This window comes from Pyxicephalus adspersus, chromosome 3, assembly GCF_032062135.1.
Source record: "Pyxicephalus adspersus chromosome 3, UCB_Pads_2.0, whole genome shotgun sequence".
Classification (NCBI taxonomy): Eukaryota; Metazoa; Chordata; class Amphibia; order Anura; family Pyxicephalidae; genus Pyxicephalus; species Pyxicephalus adspersus.
Genome location: NC_092860.1, coordinates 7722599 through 7743624, shown reverse-complemented (window position 1 = coordinate 7743624; position 21026 = coordinate 7722599). Strand labels below are relative to the sequence as shown.

General features: G+C 40.2%; 1 protein-coding gene across 2 annotated transcripts in view; it reads left to right on the top strand.

Moving 5' to 3' along the window:
* Positions 1-21026, top strand: part of SDK2 (sidekick cell adhesion molecule 2) — a 388895-nt gene that overhangs the window by 304337 nt on the left and 63532 nt on the right. For both annotated transcript variants that reach the window (XM_072403472.1, XM_072403471.1), the window contains exons 11-15: positions 2215-2382; positions 7190-7292; positions 12271-12447; positions 13900-14036; positions 18684-18831. In XM_072403472.1, the coding sequence (XP_072259573.1) occupies positions 2215-2382; positions 7190-7292; positions 12271-12447; positions 13900-14036; positions 18684-18831 (733 nt within the window). The remainder of the gene's footprint in view (positions 1-2214; positions 2383-7189; positions 7293-12270; positions 12448-13899; positions 14037-18683; positions 18832-21026) is intronic.

Sequence of the window (21026 nt, the reverse complement as noted above, 5' to 3'; positions counted from 1 at the left end):
GGGAATACAGGAGGAGAAGGGTTAATTCATTTTATCATATCTATACATTGTCTGACCTGCAAGTGATTCTTTAATGGAAGCCATGGCAACTGGAACCTCTTTATATCTCCTCGCTTAATAGAAAAAAGTTAACCCTTCATGGATGTCATAAGAGGAACGATGGGGTAGACTGACGTAGCAGTTATGAATTTTTGAGTTGGGCTGTAGTTTTGATTTTGCTCTTTGTTGCTCTTCTCTCTTGTTCACAGGGTGAGCATTTGCTAAAAGCCTAAAGATTTCCTACTATGGGCTTTAATAGGTTAATTTTTTCTCTTTCTTGCTGAACAAAATGTTCCCTGTTGAGTTCTCACATTTTATTCCTTTTTTTTTTTTGTCTCATCAAACTTCTAAAGACTTATCTGTCAGATATAAATACATTCTTTTGCTTTTGCTGGGGAGGTCTGGGGGACATCCTAACCAAAACAAAAAACATGTGATCCATTTATTACCATATGGCCTTCTTTTTTTGACCAAAGGTTGCTGTTCATTCTGGATAGGCATGATGGGGCTCCCCAGTTGCCACCCCCACCCCCTGTTCCTATTCGTTCCCCTTCTCACAGTTTTGTGTTATTTGTAAAGGCCATCAACATATTAAGTATGGTTACCAGCTTTCCAAGGGCCATCATTTGGGGGGAGGGTCTAATATAACCCCACAATATGTGTGTGGGGGTGGGAGTCTGTGGGAAGGGAGCTTATTGGAATCTGAAAGCCACTTTTAATAAGGGACCCCTAAGTTATCGGCTCCCTCACCTTTGACCAGCTCCATCCAGCTGGTCAAAACAAAGGCCATTAATATGGCGCCCCCCCCCCCCCATACCCCTTCGGGGCTATATTAGCCTTCACTCTTCTGCAAAGGCTTTCCATAAGAAGTATGTCTGTGGGAATTTTTGCCCATTTAGCCAAAAGAACATTAATGAGGTCAGGTATTATTGTTCAATGGGAAGACTTGGATCATTCGAGTTTTCAGTAGGGTTTGGGTTTTGTGCAGCTTACTTAAGAGCACCCTTTCTTTTACCTGTTGGAACCGTAAAAATGTATTTCAGGTCTCAGGGAAGTCCTGTTATAATAACTATATCCAGAGCTTACAGTATATTAGCGTGGTGGTCAGTGGGAAGCATTCCTCTTACATAGCTGGCCATTTGGAGGGATGTCACTCATATCAAAAAGATCATTGGTGTCAGTTAAATTGACCTGAGTAGTACAAGGGTACTATACCCCCCTTCCCAACCCCAAAATGGCTAAATCAGCCCTAGATAAAACAAAACACCACTAGAGAAAATATATGTATGTATTGTTCTTCTTTTAACTTATAATTACCTTTGCAAGGTCAATCGATGTCCAAATAGCACTCCACGATAATTCATCCAGTGGCAGCTGCTTTCCTCTGCACAATGACAGGAGCTCCATTCAGCTGGTCATTATGTAGGACTAATCCCACAAATCCCACAAAGGGTTAGTTGGGGAGAACTGTCCTCAGCTGTCCCATTGTCGGATTGGCTGACCACAATGACAGGAGTTCTATCCAGCTGTATAGGTGTACTTCTCCACCACTATTACCTTTTCACAATATTCCTAAGTCTGTGAAAAGGTTCTGGTTTCAATACTGGGTGAGGAAACCTATGAAGTGATTTTTTATTTTGGTAAATTAAAAACAAAATACTACATAAACAACACAATTACCACATTTTAAATGTCACCATTATTTACATTGTATTCTTTTATACTATGGGCCTGATTCATTAAGGCTCTCCAAGGCTGGAGAGAATACACTTTCACCAGTGAGGCTGGGTTATCCAGCAAACCTGGAATGGATTTCTTCAATGTCATTTGCTATTTGCTAGCAAATGCTTTGAGTCCTGGACCAGATCCATCCCAGGTTTGTTAGATCACCCAGCTTCACTGGTGAAAGTGTATTCTCTCCAGCCTTGGAGAGTTTTATTAAATCAGGGCCTATAACTCTCACCTTCCCATTATAATACAATATTGAGTTTATCAATGTGTGAATGCATCAATTTTATATGAATGTTTTCTTATGTAACATATGTGATATTAAAAAGTGGTCAGCTTGACTAGCAGAAAGAGGTCTGGGTTGCCTTACTTGTTCGGCATTTTCTCTGCAGAATAGCAAACTTTAATTTCATGAAAGTAATCTTTTCCCTTCTCTCATGGCTGCAGGTGATAGGGTCTTGGCCAGTGGGTCAGTTCAACTGCCACGATTCACCTTGTTAGAATCCGGAAGCCTTCTCATCAGCCCAGCTCATGTTTCTGACATCGGAACCTACACCTGCACAGCCACTAATTCCCGAGGTGCCGATGAAGCCTCAGCTGATGTCATTGTGTGGGGTAAGAACATAATTGATTTAATTATACTATATATGGCTGTTTTAGAAAATCAGCAACTATGAATAATCCAGTTGAGTTAAAAACATTCCTTCTATATATAGTTTGTAATTATATCTGTGTCGGGGGGGGGGAGCTATATTTACTTATTTTATACATGCTGTGATTACTGGTTAGCAGTGCAGTATGGTGACCGTGCTTTGCTATATCTTGTATCTCAGTAGAAGTCTATGGAAAATGGTGGTTTAGGTAATCCTACAGCATGTGCACTATATGGCCAGTATTTGTGGACATACCATTCTAAAACAAAGACCATTGATATGGTCTGCCCTCCCCCCCCCCTTGGTACCCACTTTTCTGCAAAGGCTTTCTATAGGAAGTATATCTGTGGGAATTTTTGCCCATTTAGCCAAAAGAGCATTTATGAGGTCTGGTATTGATGTTGAATGAGAAGACTTCAATCAATTGATCAATTGAGTATTCAGAAGGGTTGAGTTTGGGGTACTGTGCAGGTTACTTAAGTTACTCTAGAGTACTTTTTCTTTTACCTGTTGGAACCATAAAAATTACCTTTCAGGTCCCAGGGAACTCCTGTTATAATTTCTATATCCAGAGCTCACAGTATATTAGCGTGGTGGTCAGTGGAAAGAATTCCTCTTACAGGGCTTCCCATTCGGAGGAATGCCACCCATACCAAAAAGATCATTGGTGTCAAAAAAATTGACCTGGGAGCACAAACTGCTCATTGCTTAAGGAACCCCTAGCAACCTAACAAGGAACTCTTTGGTTTCACGAAACCCTGGTTAGGAAAACTGCTCTAGACCAAATTTGTCACACCATCTTGCTGACTTTGTGCACAGCGGCGCCGCCTTGCTGAAACAGAAAAGGGCCTTCCCAAAATTATTTCTTCAAGGTTTGAAGTGTCCAAAAATGTAAATAGATTTTTAATGTTCTAACAGTACCCATCCCTGGAAGCACCCTGGAGGAGTGGCAACATTTTTTTTTGTAGGTGTAATGTAAGATGTTAACAATCATTTGGCCATATGGTGTATCCCAAGGCTTAAACAGTATATACATTGATGATAATAAGCAAATGAACAAGTGAGTTTCATCCCTTCATCCATCTCCACTATGATAACGGACAGAGCTGCATTTTTTTTTTTTTTTTGGGGGGGGGGGGGTGTTGCTATTGCCATCTTTACTTTTTTCATTGCTCTTTATAGAAGCTGGTAGGTAGCGCTCAGTAATAAAGATCTTTACCTTTTTATATCCACTCTTCTCATCCGTGGGAGTTCTATGGGTTTATTGCTGTCGTTAAGAGTAATGGTGTTCCATATGGCACAGTCATGCACATCCTATATCCTAAAGACTTTAAAGAAGCAATACAAAAAGGGGTCATCCTGCTTAATGCATCCCTGAGAATGCAGCAAATTATACAATTGCAGAATTTGTTTTAGCTCAAACTTATCTTCATGAATGTCAAGGGTTAACAATCGCGTTCAGCAAATGTATCCAGGATTAAAGGAGGACACTCGGTTCTAGTAATATTCCTGGTAAATCACAAGAACAGCTTCTGCTTTCGAGCTGATCAGAATGCAACAGCTCATTTAGATTTTACCCATGATTTACTTTGTGGGCGTATTAGCAAGCAGCTTAAAGAAAAGTTAAACTAAATATGTATCAGCTGTATTAGCAAAAAACTTCCAGCTCTATTTATCCATTCCTTGGATTTTTTAACTTAGCCAGCCAAAATAGGCAAGTCTCTGACCTTACTTTACTCTATTACAGCTAAAGGAATGCAAGCTTGGTCAGGGCCCCACCCTTAGTCAGTGATTGGATAGCAAAGAAGCAGTTTCAATCACTTAATATGCCTGTATGCCTGTTATCAAGTTCTCTGTGTTAGATTGACAGCTCAGTGGAATACAGTAGAATATGACGCTGTTCCTAATCTCTGTACAATAGCAAAATAGTATAAAAGAGATATAAAATAAAACTAAAAAAATGATTTGGGTATAATGAGATCCTTTAATATATTTAGTTAGACCCTCACTACACAACTGTAGCATCCTAAATGCTTTGCACGCTAAAGGAAAAAGTATTGGCATAGAAATTCTATCTGTAATAGGCAAGGTTCTCATCCATAAAGTGTTTTGAAATTGTCGGGGGCCAATGGACGTGACCAGGTACTCTGTTCAACTCTCAGTGTGCTGTCATTTGAGAGAACAAAGAGAACAAGGCAACAAAGTAAATTCAGATAATACTGGGACTATATTAGCGGGTGTATAACACTACAGCGGGGTCATAATGGAGAGCGCCTTGGCGGGAGCACGGAAAGCCGCAGGAGATGGCCGTTAACCTGGGCTCTCTGCTATCGTCATGTTATATCTCTTTGTTTTTTAGTTATGAGTACCTTGTATCACTCATTCTCTTTAAGTGGACACCTGAAGGGGTATGGAACATGCATTTTTAGGTAATATGAGTTATTCCTGGAAAGCATACCTGAACACAACTGTTGATGGGATTTTCAGATTTACCCGTGGGAAATAAAAGATATATATAGACCCACATGCAGTATATAAAAACCACAGAGGAGCACAAATATGATAGGAAAAGAGATATCCTTCCATCCATTGCCTAATGCCTTGGCCCAACGCAATTTTCCCCCAAGCTTAAATCTTAATTATATTGTGCAACACTACCAACGCTTTGTGCTAAATTGGTGTCTGTTGTACAGAGAATTCCCAACAAGCTGGAGAATCTCCATAAGCAAATAGTCCTCATGAAATCATGGTGGACCTAGTAGGACCTAGGAAGATTTTACTTGACAAATTTTTTGTAAGTAAAGTTTGGAAGGATTGGGTAGTCTATAGCAACCGCTGTGTCTACCACTGGGGTCCAAAACAATTTGAGGTTAACAATGTGTCAATATTGGTGGCAATTCATTTGATACCATGGCATAAAATTCGCCAAAATTGCTACTATGTTATTTAATGAAAATGAAGCTGTAACTGGAGAAGAAATTTGATAAACCTGCTAATCAGTCCAGTCTAGAATGAATTGTCCTTTTAACCTGAGCCCTTCTTAATCTGTAAACACCACTAAGAAGTCTTTGATTTCTAAAGTGTTTAGAAAAATTTGCTAAATTTTTGCCAGTTGGGTGAAATTTATCGATGTCAGAGGAGGAAATCAACAGTTTGTGTTAGTTTTTAACAGTGCAATGAGCTTTCAATGGCACCTGGGGATTTTAAAATCTCCTTTCAACTTGTCTTGACCTCTTCTTTTTACAAACTAGCTTCCTATAGATCTCATTACTTTGTATTTTTCTTTTTCTTTTTGAAACAAAGTTTACAAGTAATGATCATACACAAAAAAGAATAACAAAGGCAAAGAACAAAGTATACATTAAACAAAGTATGCCTCCCTATCCTACTAATAAAACACACTTATTTTTTTAATTTATAATAAAAAAGATTTGTATTTATTTTTTATTCTTTAATTACATTTTTTTTCAAGCAGTTAAAAACAAAGTTAAATCTACAATATATTTATGTGGTGAAATATATTTTGCTAGATTGATGATTTGTTGGTCCCTACAGGCCACTCCCAATTTGTTTTCTGGACGTGAGCAATATAATGTACAGCGCTGCGTAATATGTTGGTGCTATATAAATACTGTTTAGTAATAATAATAATGATGATGACCTTTGTAGTGTTTACTGGTCCAAACTTGCAGAATGAAGATGGAACAGAAACTATAATGGTTAGGATTTCTACCCACTCACGTGCAGGAAAGAGGGAATTATTTGAAGCGGAATGAGCTGCAGGAACAAGTATCCTGCAGAATGTGTCATTTTTATCCTAATTTCCGTCAAGGGACCATAATAGTCTATGGAAAAAAAAACCCTAAGATTTATTCTGTGCCAGATAAATACATTTTTCAGTGAATTGCACACATCAGGTAAGTCTTTTTAAGCCACTGCCAACGTCGAGGAGGGTTAAATGAGATGGCAGGAAGCTTTTCCGTGGGTTGTTATACAATGGAGCGCTAACAGCGTTTGGTTGGCTTTGTCTTCTTTCTGCCTCTCACAATCACAATCCTTTATTTGATCTCAGCACATTGTCTGCGATGACAGAAGGGAAATTAGCTTGTCCGGTGACTTTATCTTCTGCGTTACGTGGGAGACCAAAGGGAAGTTAGAGGCTCATCAAGCATGTTTCCTGCACTCCATTTCAAAGGTTCACGCTGAGATGTTATACACAGACTCGTCAATGGCAAATTAACCTCGCCTTGGCAAAACTGGGCAGGGGACAAATCTCTACATTGAACTCGGGAATTCACCTGGGCCTGTGGGGAGAGGGAAAGCCAAGCATAAATTTGCTATAGTTTAGTATTAGTACTCTTTGAGCTGCAGTCCAGTGACTTAGGCCATGATGTGATGATGTCACCAGTCTGCTGCAGACAGGAGGAAGCATTTCTTGAGCAGATTGCAACATTGTAACTTAGTAGCAAGTTCAAGGTGACAAGGTTCTGAATTAAAGATTTCACTACTCCAGGAAGAGCCAATTCCATAGCACAACCCCTCATTCTTTGCACAGTATAGCCTTCTTCTCTATTGGGGTTTCCAATTGCTTCCTGTGCTGAACTAGCTCCTCCATCCCTCCCCTTATTGTCCATTATAACCTTTTATATAGCTGCTAGTGTCAGTAAAATGTCAGGATTTGTGGTATTGGCATCTTCTGGTATATAAAAGAGAATTGGCAATGTGTTTAAAAAAAAAACGAATGACATGCTTTCCCTTTGCCTTTGCAGCTCGAACTCGCATCATCAACCCTCCCACAGACCAGAGTGTAATTAAAGGGACAAAAGCATCGATGTCTTGCGGGGTGTCACATGACCCCAGTGTCGCCATAAGGTAAGATACTCTCACCCTTTTGCTTCTCTTTCAAGAACCACTCACCCCCTCCCCTAGAAACTAATATAAATGTTTCCACTTGGAGTGACGAATGTATAAATAGCCTATAGAGGCACAATGATAAGAAATAGTCCAATGTTATTTACAAAGGTAGTTCTACCACCTTAACTTCAAGTGGAATTATATACAACATTTAAAAAAAGACGTATAGTCTGCAAGTAGACTTAGGACAGCAATATACATGTTCATACCTTACCCACATATTTATCCTTCAACTTCTGTTGGAGGATTGATTCTTCCGGGTCAGGACCAACCATGATGAGCAAGTATGTGAATCCCCCCATTCAGTAGACAAGTGGATAATCTTCATTGGTGAACTAGTAAATGAAACTTTTGAAATACCTGCCAGTTCACCCCCTTTCCCCATCAAAAATTAGTGAATTAGCAATATCCAAAAGTACACCCTCTTTTATTGGATGAAGGGAACACATGTATTATGACAGAAGATTTACCTCCTCCATAACCTAATTTGGAAGTACTTTATGGATTTGCATGGCAATGACCCACATTTACCCCCTGGTCCCCCTCTAGAGCAGACTTTCTCAACCTTTTTGCCCCAAGAAAACATTTCAGGTCTTTAAGAAATCCTCCTGCTAAAACCAACAGTGGTCAGTGAAAAAAATTCACCAAAATTAAAAAACCACTTGTGGTCTGTACCACCAGTTTGGTGGTGGAGGTGACATCAAGTGGTGTTGATCCCAAAATGATGCAGTCGCTATCAAATGGGATGTCAATCAACCACAAATGAAGGAATCTCTAGCAAATGCTTGGAGGAACCTTGGTTGCTCTAGAGAAGGGGATGTCAAACTCTGGCCCTTGGGCCAAATCTGGCCCTCAAGGTCCTTTTTTTTTGGGCCCCCCAAAGAATTCAGAAAATAAACTACATCTGGCCCGTCCGCCCGCCTGCGGTTACACCTCACAATATCAATACATGCAATACATAGGTATTATTCCTGTACACCTATCATGTGACACAAAGCCTAGGCAATGATCACATGGTGCCCAACTACCAGGGGCATTGTGTTTGTTTCAATCCATTAGAGACTGCATAGTGTAATATTTAGTGTCAGACAAACTTGTGAAGTGAGAAGATGAACAACACACAGCCTGCATAGATAGATAGAAATTAGTCTTTTCAACCCTAAACTGTGTGTAGAGGGGTTTGATTTTGTTAGTTATGGATGAAGTAGTAAACTTCAAGTTTTGCCCCTGACTTGGTCTAAGTTTTTTATTTATTTATTTTTTATCTAGAGCGTGTCCTAGGATTATGTTTTCTTTTATCAAGATAGTAAAAAATAATTCTTCAAAGAATCAAAATAGATAGACCTTGAGTTCTCCGATTGTGTAACATCATTCAATGTACACAAGATATTATTCCTCTGTTCTTGTACAACGGCTCATGTTGGCTCATTCTATGTTAAATTGATTTGAATTTCCCCCCATAATTCCCTGCTTCCGTGTTCCTTATTAGGAGGGGTCCACCATGGATGATGTTCACAAAAGTCAGTAACTTATCACTAATTCCTACTATAAACAGATAAATTCCAGACCCAACTTTTCTCCTAATATCCTGATTTCCTTTTATCATCAAATCCCTTTTGTTCTAATCAAGCATAACTCAGGGTCACCCGACCCTGCACCCAGCCGGAGCTCCAGAGGACCCCTGTCTAATTAACAGCAGCTCATCTCTCTCTCTTGCTCTCACCCATAAATAATAAGGGAAAATTAAACATTCCTAATTGGTGGCTGACAGCAGGGGGAGCGAAGAAACCCACAGTGAACTCTGTGAAAAATTTAATAGGAGTTAAAAAATTAATCTTAGTTAAGTTCGTCCGCAGTGAATATTTTATTGGGCGATATTAATTTCTCCATGAACGGCACATGTATCATTTCATGCAGAAATGTCTTTCCTTGCATTTTGGGATATGGCTGAGGAATGGGTGGAGGGGAGGACAGGCAGACCGATGATTTGATAAAGTCGTTCTCCAAATTAGTTTTTCAGCTCCGTTTTTTTTTTTATTTCATGCTTTTTGTAATTTAAATTTGGTCAGTAGAATTTAAGGAGAACCCAGAAAAGTTGGGGCCGACTGAAATGTGTTCAATATAATTTGATTCCTTTCAGACATTCTTTCTCTAATTGAAAATCTATTTGAAAGGGAGTGAATCTCATTCACTTGTAATCTGTATGGCCAAAGGTTTGTACACACCTGGCCATACCTACCTTTATTGCCAACAGGACAAGGAATCCCCTCTTAAATATTAAGTTTCGGTGTTAATACCACAGCATACAAAGACATTTTAGACAATTGTGTGTTTTCAATCTTGTTACAACAGTTTGGGGAAGGCCTCCTCTCTTCCAGCATGTCTATACCTGTTGTACAATGCCATCTCCAAAACGACAGGGCTTGTCCTGTACAGACCTTTGACCTCATCCCTACTGAACACCTTTGGGTTGAATCAGAACATCAATCACGAGCTAGGTCTTCTCATCCTACATCAGTACCTAATCTCACCAATGTTCAAAATGGGAAAATCTCCTAACGAAATGCTCACATATCTTCTAGCAACCCTTCCCAGAAGAGTGAAGGGTGGTATGGTCAGAAAGGGAGCCACCTCCATAAAAATGCTTGTGTTTTTTCAAATTGGATGTCCAAAAATTCATAAAGGTGTGATAGGTTAGGTGTCTTGAAACCATTAAGTGGTAATTTCCACTTGTGCCTTTGAACTCCACAAACATAACTTTTTTTTTCAACTGAGAAGCAAAAGATAGCTTGGAAAACATGAAATTCAACTTAAAACACCCCTATTGGTTGAAAAGGAAACTGCAGATTTTAACTTTTTTTTTTTTTAAACATGAAATTGTTTATAAGAAAAATGAGAAAGTAAATACAAAATCACGAACATTGCCTTTAAAATAGAACAATTCCATATTTGTAGTAAGCAGGTGTTATAAATAAAGCATTGTACACTTTGTACAGCCTAAAAGTGATGTTTGAGGTGACATTTACATTTTGACCTGTTCCCTGTTCCATATTCTATTTATTGTATTTTATTCACAGTGGGTATCTGTAGATCAGGGAGTAGGATTTCTTTTGACAAAATGCTGATTTTTGGAGAAGGAATAAGAATGTATCCGCTTTGATAAAATGCAGTGACCACGCACGATTTGCATTTATTTAACTTTTATTCGGTGGAATACCAAAGATGGTTGATGACTGTTGAGCTCATTCTAGCCTCATGTGAACATATGTGTGTATTGTTGTGTTGTACTAAATTTGGAAGGCTGTTCAATCATTCATCCACCAACCCTGGAAATAAAAATATGAATAGCTCATCTGGAAATAGCAGAAAGGGAATCATGCTGAGATAAGAATCCGATCGTATGTGTTACTCACTCTATATATAAATACATGTATTCAGTATCAGTATGTATAGAGGTCGGGGAGGAAAAAAATACATTCTATAGTTACATTTTTCTTTTTAAAAAATGGGAAAAATTGAGTTTCTGAGGTGAGATGAACATACTACAAATCGGCTTATCCCAGATAAAGCCATATATGCAAAATTGATCCAGAGGAAGGTGAAAAAGTATAAGCTTCTATATGCTGTCTTTCTGATAAATATAGCAATGTTGGTATAGACAACAAAAATTTGCCTTTTGGCCAGTATTCCTACCTATTGGCTTTGCCACACTTCCCTCCTCTGTAATATGAGATGCGAAGAAAGGGAGGTGTTCTATGATCCTTAAACACTTTCCTCCAAACTTTGCCACTTTAGGACACAATAGGCCTGATTTATTAAAGCCCCTCAAGGTTGGAGAAGATAGACTATCATGGGAGAACCTTGGTGATCCACCAAATGCCAAATGGATCTGGTCCAGGACTGAAAACATTTGTCAACTAATAGCAAATCCATTCCAAGTTTATTGGATCATCCAAGTTCCTTCCTCCATGATAGCCTACCTTCTCCAGTCTTGGGGAGCTTTAACAAATTGGGACCATTATGTTGAATAGTAAGGCAATTTTTAGCACATCTAAGGAATAGCTGTGGCTTTCACCTTTCATCTTTTCTCTTTGAAAGCTATCACCTAGGGTCATGTAGGTCAACCTTCCTTCTGCTTACTCCCCCTACATCGTCCACTTTTCCCACACATTTAAGACTGTGATCCCTGAGATTTGTTGTAGAATTTTCTGAGGGTTAAATGGACTTTGAATGCTCAAGCGCATTAGCACGATTGAACAGAAATCGATAAAGAGTTCTCAAAAACCCGTAAGACACTTGTACTATTGATTGAATTTTCCTGACCCAACTAAAAGAGGTTCTTGCCATTATACACTCCATATCGATCACTTTTGGTCAATCCGTCAAAAAACATTTCATGGTTGATTCTGGGCAATGATTAAATAAGCGGGTCAACCTGTAGATGTCCATAAACATGCAGTGCTAAAGTTGGGAGAGATGAATCTGCCAGGGTCTCACAGGGACTTTTTCCCCTACTTTTAAAATGTAAAAAATATAATTTTTGGTATTCTCTTGCATTATTTTTTAAGTCTGTGGTGCAGTGCTTAATAATTCAAAACCCAAGCCAAGAAAGAAATACAAAAACACCATAAAAAATTCACTAGGGTGCTTTTGATCCTCATTATCCCAGCCCTCCTGGGGCATAATGCTCCAGACTGAGGACTGGCTTGACTTCACTCACCTAGCTGCAGCAAAGCAAACCCTGTTCTTTTTGGGATAGCAGTAACCATCCCACCAAGTACTGGATTAGGACCTCCTTCAAAGGGTACTGAGTTGTACTGGGTCACCTAGGCTCCGAATTCTTTGTTCGCACCCATCTGAAGGAGACCCTCTCCATCACCTCTGCCAGTTAAATTGTGGCTACTGCATGTTAAGCTGGTGTTTTCTTCTCTTCCAGGTACATATGGGAAAAGGATGGAGTTCCACTAAGCGTGGAGAACCTACCAAGGATCCAGATGGACAAGAACGGCACTTTACATATCTCACAGACTTGGTCCGGAGACATCGGGACGTACACCTGCCGCATCCTATCTGTAGGAGGCAATGATTCGAGAAATGCTTACCTGCGTGTCAGGTAATAGCATGCAGTACACACAACTTTTTAGTTTACACCTAAAATAGAAAATATAAAGCCTACTTTGGTTCAGTTTAATTCCTTTTATGATGTTACTTTATTATATCAATACTAATTTGATGGCCGTTGTTGAGTTGATATCATAGATACGAGTGATGGAGAGTGATATGACACCGATCACCTAATCTTAGCATTGGTTTCTCCTACAGCTTTCTCTTTGTAGCTTCATCTCACTCCTCTCCAGCTCCTCAGAACATCACTAGAACCCGCTCACTATGATAATGTAACCTCCTTCCATTAGAAGCTTACACAAAGGGAGCAGAGCTGAAAAATAGAAGAAGACTAAAGAGTATCTAAAGCTTTCTTTTTTATTTTGAAAAGAGCAGTGAAGGGTCAGAACTTCTGTTAGGTTTCATTGTTCAAGTAGGAAAGCGCCAAAAGCAGAACTTAGAATGTCCAGGCGTCATTTTATTCCGACTTTTATTTCACAAAAAGCCAGAGAGTTTTTTTAGATTCAAAGTCCCCCTTCTTAGTACTGATGAACAAAGTATAGAGTGGACTGAAAAAATTGGGGAGATTCTGAGGGATGATTGGTATGGTCACTGTACAGCCAAGTCTTTTTCTTTAACCATCATCTAGAGCGTCTGTGGCAGTTCTAAGATTTTGTAGAGGGATACTTTGTTCAACAGCACTAATCCCACGAGAAGAGAGATTATTTATAGACCCTCGAAACTCGTCAACTTTTTAAGATATCAGACTCGGAATAAAATTACATCTGGACTATGTTCTGGTTTGAGTTCTTTCCTCTTGGCAAACCCAGTCCCTATTGGTCATTTGGCCACCACTCCTTTGGAAATTTATTCCTCCACCACCTGACTAATAGCACCTACTTCTGTCTTCTACTCCTCCAGGTTTTGATTGCTTGTATTCCTGCTTGGTAGGTTCATCCTTGTGAGCATAGTCAATGAGTTGAAGATTGAATTCCAAAGTTCGAGAGGAGATCTTTCAATGGGGATATGTTCCAGTGACAAGGGTTCTAGAACATACATTCCCAACCAGGGTTCCTTCAGAAGTTCCTCCTTGAGCTGTGGCTGGTTGACCTGCCATAAGGTGGTTTCTGCATCATTATGGGGCCAACACCACTTGGTCCATGAGACCAAGGGGCTTTTGAGATGACTCTAAAGGTGGCATTCTGACCACTCGCAACCAATGCAAATTGCACTTTTTATTGATTGATTATAATACGGGTTTCTCAGGGGTAAAAAGGTTAAGAAAGACTGGTCTAAGGAGACCTCATGTCAATTCCCATTCAAAAAAGTTAGACTTTAGATGTATATGTATATATAATTGAAACCCCCTTGGCGTCCACCATATTTAAAAAGTTTCCTCCTATGTTTTTGTTCCCTTGTTTTTCTTTGTGTGTTTATTACCAATTATTTTTCTGTTCTCCAGGCAACTCCCTCATGCTCCTGAGAACCCAGTCGCCTTGCTTAGCACCATGGAACTGAGATCTATCAATCTCTCTTGGGCCAGACCTTTTGACGGGAACAGCCCTCTGATTCGATACATCCTGGAGGTTTCTGAGAACAGTAAGTGTGTCTGAGATTTACATGATGACAAATCCATCTCAAAGTCCCACATGCACAAAACATTCTCAAGCTTAAGACAATGGGCTTAATTGGGCTTGATTTGTTGAAGTAGAATAGGTCGGGCTTCAAAGTTAGGTCATCAAAAATTCCCAAAAGACCCTTTTTATCGCCACCCGGGGCCTTGTTGAAGAATATATGTCATGGTGACAATGACTACATCAGACAAGAAGTGAGCAAAATTCCCTATACATATTAATTCCATGCAAATGTTATGAGTAATTTCCTAAATCTTGCAAGAATACATTCCCTGCATGGCATAAAAACCAGGCGACAAGCTAGACCAAGGTGGGCATGGTGCCATCATTCTGCTGCAGGCAGGAGGAGGTATTTCTGTTTCCTCTCCACAGTCATCAGGCTGCAACATTGTAACTTAGTAGAAGCTGCATCAGGCACTGACCCCAGCTAAAAGTGGAGGTTTTATATGAATCTCCATGATAGCAAACTAAACATTCTGGAAGAAAAAAAAACAGATGATGCCTTGTCAGGAGGATTTCTGTGATTTCCATGAGAAATAATACATTTGTGGAAGTGTAACCAGTGACTTAACATGCGTGCACTTCTCATAAAACAATCTCTATTAATAAATAAATAGCTCTTCGATTTCTCTACCTGTGTAAGAATCTCCTCCCGTCACTTGTGCAGCAGAGATTACCGTCGCAATTCTCCCAGGGGGTCGGAGGTCATCTTTTCACTCCAACCCAAGCATCCACTCCCCTTAATCATATTATTTGTTGCCGTTGTTAAAGCCGCCTTGCTTTCTTTATCCCATCCCCGGGTTTCTCTCCCCCCACACCCCCAGTAAATTGAATTTTTTCCATTTTTATGGCACACCAGCTCACTTGGTATGAAAGGCACAGCTCGCGGTAACATTGTATCGTGGAGATAAGCACGTCCTGTAGATAGATGGCTTAGCATCAAGACACAGAGTGGAATAACAAACTAGATCATAACAATAACCCCAACGCTGCTGGATTGTAGAGGGAAGTTGGGGGAAATGGAGAGAAACACCTGTCAGAGGGTTTGGGGTTTGCATTTCCTGTCACTGGAAATTGCACCCATAGAGATGGCATCAGGGCTGTGCCAGTCCCTTTTTATCACTGGCATTCATGAATAACACAAGTGATTTATTTTCATTTCCTTCCCAACAACTAGATGCTCATTTTAGCTTCATATTTGTAAACAGTTTTGCTAGTAGCCAGTCAATTCAGGTGCTCACAAAGCATGCTGATAGGCGGAAAGCGCAGAGAAAATAGCTCATCACAGTGCTGCTTCTCCTATAACTGTCCATTCTACGAACAGGCCCGTGATGACATGTTTTCTGGACTGAGGGCATCTAGTGGTAGCAAGGAGTACTGCAACAAAAGTATTTTTTTTTATTTTTGAGTGGAGTTCCACAAGGATTTCATTTGGCTGTGCTGTCTGTGTATGAATCTCAGAACTGGCTTAACACTATTACAAATTCTTTGGTGTGAACAACACATAAATTATGTGTATTTAACCTTTAGACTGGTGCTCCATTTTTGTTGCATATCAACAGTAATGATCTCTTGCAGCCTGTTTGCAGTTATTTCCTGTCTGCATGCACTGCATGGCATTTACCAGGGTAGCTTTTTCAAAGATAACAACGCTGGATCATACCTGCGTAATGTGCATTGAAGTAGTAGCATGAGTTCTCCACCAGGGGGCTTGTGCCAGGGTGGCAATGCAAGAACACAGCTGGGAGACTGGAGCAGAGCGTTGTCATTCTTTAACAAGAAGTGCCTGAGCTGGGGACTTTCATGGAAGGATCATCAGGTGTTTTTTTTCTGAAGTTCTCATGAGATTTTGTGGATCAGGTTCAACGTATTCGGATGGATTGTCCATAAACACGAGCATGGGATCAATAAAAAGATGTATTTTAGTACACATAACAGGATCTGCATTACGTTATTGAATAAATTCCTTGAAATATGGCGGCTGCACCTGCACAGGCCTATAGGCTTAGAGATGGGAACTGTCTTCGGGGATCGCTGGCCGCCAGCCAGAGCTGTCACCAACCTACCGAGCAGCCACGACGGGGTTAACCAAAGCCTTGTCTTATTTGCAAGCATCTCTCTTGGCTTGTGAGTTGCATTCCATATTTATGAGGCTCCTTCAGAGAAATTTAGCATCTCTTTCGCCTGCCTGCGCATATCATATGCAGATCTTATATCCCTCTTACACCCCAAAGGATTGAACCCCTAGAGCAGGCCCTCTCCTGATTTCCATACACGGTAGACCTCATTTATCTTTCGCCGTAACATCCGTGAGCAAAAAATATAACAAGTTGTTTTGCCGGTGTCATTGGAATGCCCGTGTCAGGCAAGTACGTGATGATTCCGCTCTTAGCGGAAGGGCTCAAGTGGACCTGTTGAGTAGACACCTGAGGGGAGCAAGACAAATCCGGTCACAATCTCATGAATGTTCTTGTCCTTTAGGGGAATCTTTCAGTCTGTACACATTTTCGCTGTATTGTAATGTTTACTGAAAATCATTTTTATGATTGGTGTGGTTACTTGCTGTTCCATGTTTTGATTGTGGAATTTATATGTAAAACTGTCAAAGCCCCCCCTAGTGTTTTTAAATGCAAGGCATGTAAAATCCGGAATTTAACTCTGCATCAGCTTCTTGCAGGCAGGGCTTACACTGGAAACAGCATAAGGAGCCAATCAATTGTTCTGTGGTGGTCTAACAGGAGACTAGCAGGAGAGAGCAGGGTGATGAGATTGTTAATTTTGCCAGTTATGTCTGGCAGGAAAAGAGACTGGATTATTCTCTGCTGCAGTTTGGTTATACTTACAGATCTGCTATGACCAGTGAAAGAAAAGCAAGAGACTTGGCAAGCTCTTCTTTCACTTTTTATTTTCCTGTGTACATTCTCTTTGTGCTACTCCTATCATTTTACTCCTGGCCGTGGGAATAGATGTTCGTAGCCAACTAATTTGGCCTGCTGTGCAGAGGTATTTATTCTTGGTAAATTTAAGAATTTTACTGCAATGCCACAAAATGTAACAATAGAGATATAAAAACATGATTCAATGTCTTGAGTCAAATCCGTGGTGTGTAGTGTGTAGAGTAAAACTGTAGGAACACACATTTTGTTTAATTCTGATGTATAAATATATATTACCTCTGCTCATGTGTATAGGTTGCATGATCACTTCATAGAACTTTAAAATCAATACTTTAAGTAAATAGATTTGTAAAAACAACTTCTGAAATTCTTTCTTTCAAATTGGTTATGTGATCTAAGCCTGGAAAAGGAAGGTAAGTCAATGGTTGTGTGATTCATTCATAATACTTTAAGAATACTACATTAGCTTGTGATCCCCTTTGAGGGACAGTTAGTGATAAGAGTATGAAATTTGTTGAGAATTATGAGTGAATAAAGAAGACCAAAAACATCTAGGGTTTTGGTGCGCAAAGAGATTGCGAATTACAAAGATCAATTTCAATCATAGTTTTGCATTAAAGAGTAGCACAGCATTTTACAGTATATGGTCTTTCTTTTATATATGATCATGGGAAAAGTGACCGATAAGCTACACAGTGATATCCCTAATAAGGCGTTCGAAAAAAGGAAGAAAAAGTCTCATACCCGGCACGTTTCATCTGTCAGCTTCCTCGGGGGATTTGCAGGAGGTGCTGCTGAGTTGTGTGTCTCAGCAGCACCTCCTGCATGCCAAACTGCATGATACAGGATTCCCTTCCACGGCACCACCACCACCAGATACTGTGTTGTGAGATCACTAATCTTTACCCACCTCTGTGACATCCCTTCAAAGATAATTTTACCTATCTCAAACTGTGAATAAACGTTCTTCAAATCCCCTGAGGAAGCCGACAGACGAAACATGCCGGGATACGAGACGTGTTCTTCCTTTTTTCTAACACCTTATTAGGTGTTACTATGATTTTAAATTGATATTTGTAATACATGATCTCTTTGCCGCACTAAAACCCTAGCTGTTCTTGGTCTTTTTTTATTTTGTTTACAATTTTTAGGGGAGCAGCCTATCACAAGCGAGAATTATGGGTGTTGTGGAATATGTTAGTGCTATATACATAGTGTATAATATTTGACTCTGCTGTAAAGCACCGCTCCTGCTGTACTTCTGTCCCACAATGGATATGAGAGTGACCGGTCTTATAGTCTGCAGAGATTGTATTATTTTTCCACCCCTTCTTCACCTGGACACTGCAGATTATGAGGCTCATGGGTCTCGTATTGGTAGTGTGATGGAAATACAGCATGAGCAGTACTTTACAGCAGAAAGAAAAGCATTGTTCTCTCAGTACTATGAAGCGATTAGACAAAATATTGCACAGAGGTACCAACAGTTGGTACAAATTTACCAAAATTTTTTCAGACTCCGTCTTTAATAAAATACTGTACAATCTTTTTCTCCTCTTACCTTGTGATATTTCTGAGTTTCTGATGAAGCCTCTGTAGAGCACAATGTATCTGAGCTGGATGACTCTGCTGAAACTCATCAAAGAATTCTCTACCACCATTTTAACTGAAATTATATCAACATTTTGTTTTTTGTTTTTTAATTTTGTTCACAGATGCCCCATGGACTATCCTCTTTGCAAATATGGACCCAGACCCCTCCTCCATCGTTGTCAAGAACCTCACCCCAGCTCGTTCCTATCGGTTCCGTCTTTGTGCTGTGAATGACGTTGGCAAAGGGCAGTTCAGCAAAGAGACAGAAAGGTGAGACTGTCCTGCCTGTTAAATGAAGCACCATGGGGAGCGGGGGTAATATGCAGGGAGAATTAGCTGATGGCAGCCAATCAGAGGCCAGTTTTACTGTAACCACAGGATGAATTCTGATTGGTTGGACTTTTACACTTTGCTTGTTGCCCCACACCATGTTGATAACTCATCATTTCTGGGGGTGGGTACCAGGGGTTTCATAAGAATGGGAAAAAGCCCAATGCACCAATTAACTATGGTTTATCCAAAGGTATGGATAACAATGACAATCCTGTATCTTAAAAAATTAACTTAGTAGTCATCAATGGCATCTCCTATATTTATATCTAAATAAGTGAAGCACTGGGTATATTTCCCAGCTGAAAAAACGTATAAATGTCTAGGAAGAGGCAAATAACTTGGCTTCCTTTTCCGAGCTGCAGTATTTGGTTGTGTGACCGACACTGACAAGGCAAAGTAGTCAGATAATCCAGAAGAAAGATAGACGTTTGTGTCCGCTGGGAAAAGTTATTGGATGGTCTGTTAATTTTTACATTTTAGGTTAATTTTTCGTGGATCTGTGCTCATATATTTTACCCAGAGTTCTACTTTTAAGTAAAGAGTTTATCTTCAAAACGCCAGTAGACCAGAATCCGCATATCTCAGGTATGCCGCAGCTGCTGTGGTCCTCAGAGAAAGGAAAGAAACAGCTATCAGAACATAAGAGAGCCATTGTTCTATTCTTGCAGGCTGGGGGAAAAAAACATTGTCCCGGCATTTTGATTTTTTGGCTTCTCTTTGCAGGTGTATCTAGGGAGCCAATTACACGGGGAGTGACTTTGTTAGGCATAATCATTTGCTGCAGTTACAAGTGTTAAACAGAATATCTAATAGATCTTGTTGTTCAGATGGCTGTCGGGCACTTTGAAGTTCGGTTGGCTCCCCAGCAGCGCAGTCTGTGGTTTTATACCCCCCAATTCTTTTGTGAAAGGTTCGGTAACTGTGAAGCTTTTCTCAGTGGATTATCCTAAAATTCCTGAGCTTGTGATTCAGGGAGAGAGAGATGCATACATTACACACAGCACATCCTGTCTCTGGGTTCTGGAACCCTTCGACCCGTTCTTTGCCGGGGGAGCGTGACTTAGAAAGCTTCTTTCAGCTTAGGAGGGATCATTTCTAATCATTTTATTTTTGTAGGAAGAAAAACACACCTGCCAGTTCTATCTGCAAACTGCTGCAACTGGGTTCAAGCCAGAAAGTCTACAAAGTTTTATTTTAATCTGAGAATGACATACATTTTCCTGTGATCCCTTTTTAAGATGATGATGTCACGCACCTCCATATAATATAATCCCCCCGATTAGGCTTCAAGAAAGCAAGACCTTGGTTAAAGCGGATCTAAACCTAATCAATAAAATATTGCAAGCAGGAAGGTTCCATATTGCAGAAATGACAGGAGATGTTACCTCTGTAATAAACTAAATGTACCTGTCTAATTGTATTTTTATGGCATTTACCTGTCCATGGGTGCCACTATCTTCAACTGGTCCTCTTCCGGGTCCTGGATCATCATTCACCTTGATTGGCCAGGCCACAGCAATTCCTGCACATGCACCTGGGAGTTCATTGATTCCTGGCATTTAGGGAAATCACCTGTCCCTTCTGCAATAATCACCAGCCTGTTCACATTTTTTTTTAATCATTTAGGGTTAGTACTGCTTTAAGGGATGAAGCCACAACTCATAGTAAGGAAAAAAAAATCCCCCCTAAGAAAGTTGTTATCGTGTCACACTTACCTCTTCCTCACTAAAGCGGATGCGCCTCTCTCCTGTGCATGTAGGCAGTTTTGACCCTGGGCATGCCTGCTCTTCCACATTTTATCAGTTTCACCCATCCCGCCGGCCAATCAAGAAATAACCCAGTAATCATCCCTTGCTATTTAGCTAGCTCAGACACAGCCCTCAGCATTCTTTTAACGTGTCTCTACTAGTGCCGAGTCCCCTAGCTCTGCTGAGCATTTCCTCTACACCTGTTGGCTAATTCAGTGTTTCCCCTATCCAGCTCCTGTGTTAACCCCTTGTTGTCAAGTCTGTTTCCTAGCCCATTTGCTTGTGCTGTTCCAGTGTTCTTCTCTGTCTGTGGTTATCCCTGTGTCCCCTGTGCCTCCTGTTGCTTCTACTGTTTTCGGTGTTTGCATTGGCCCCTGTGTCATT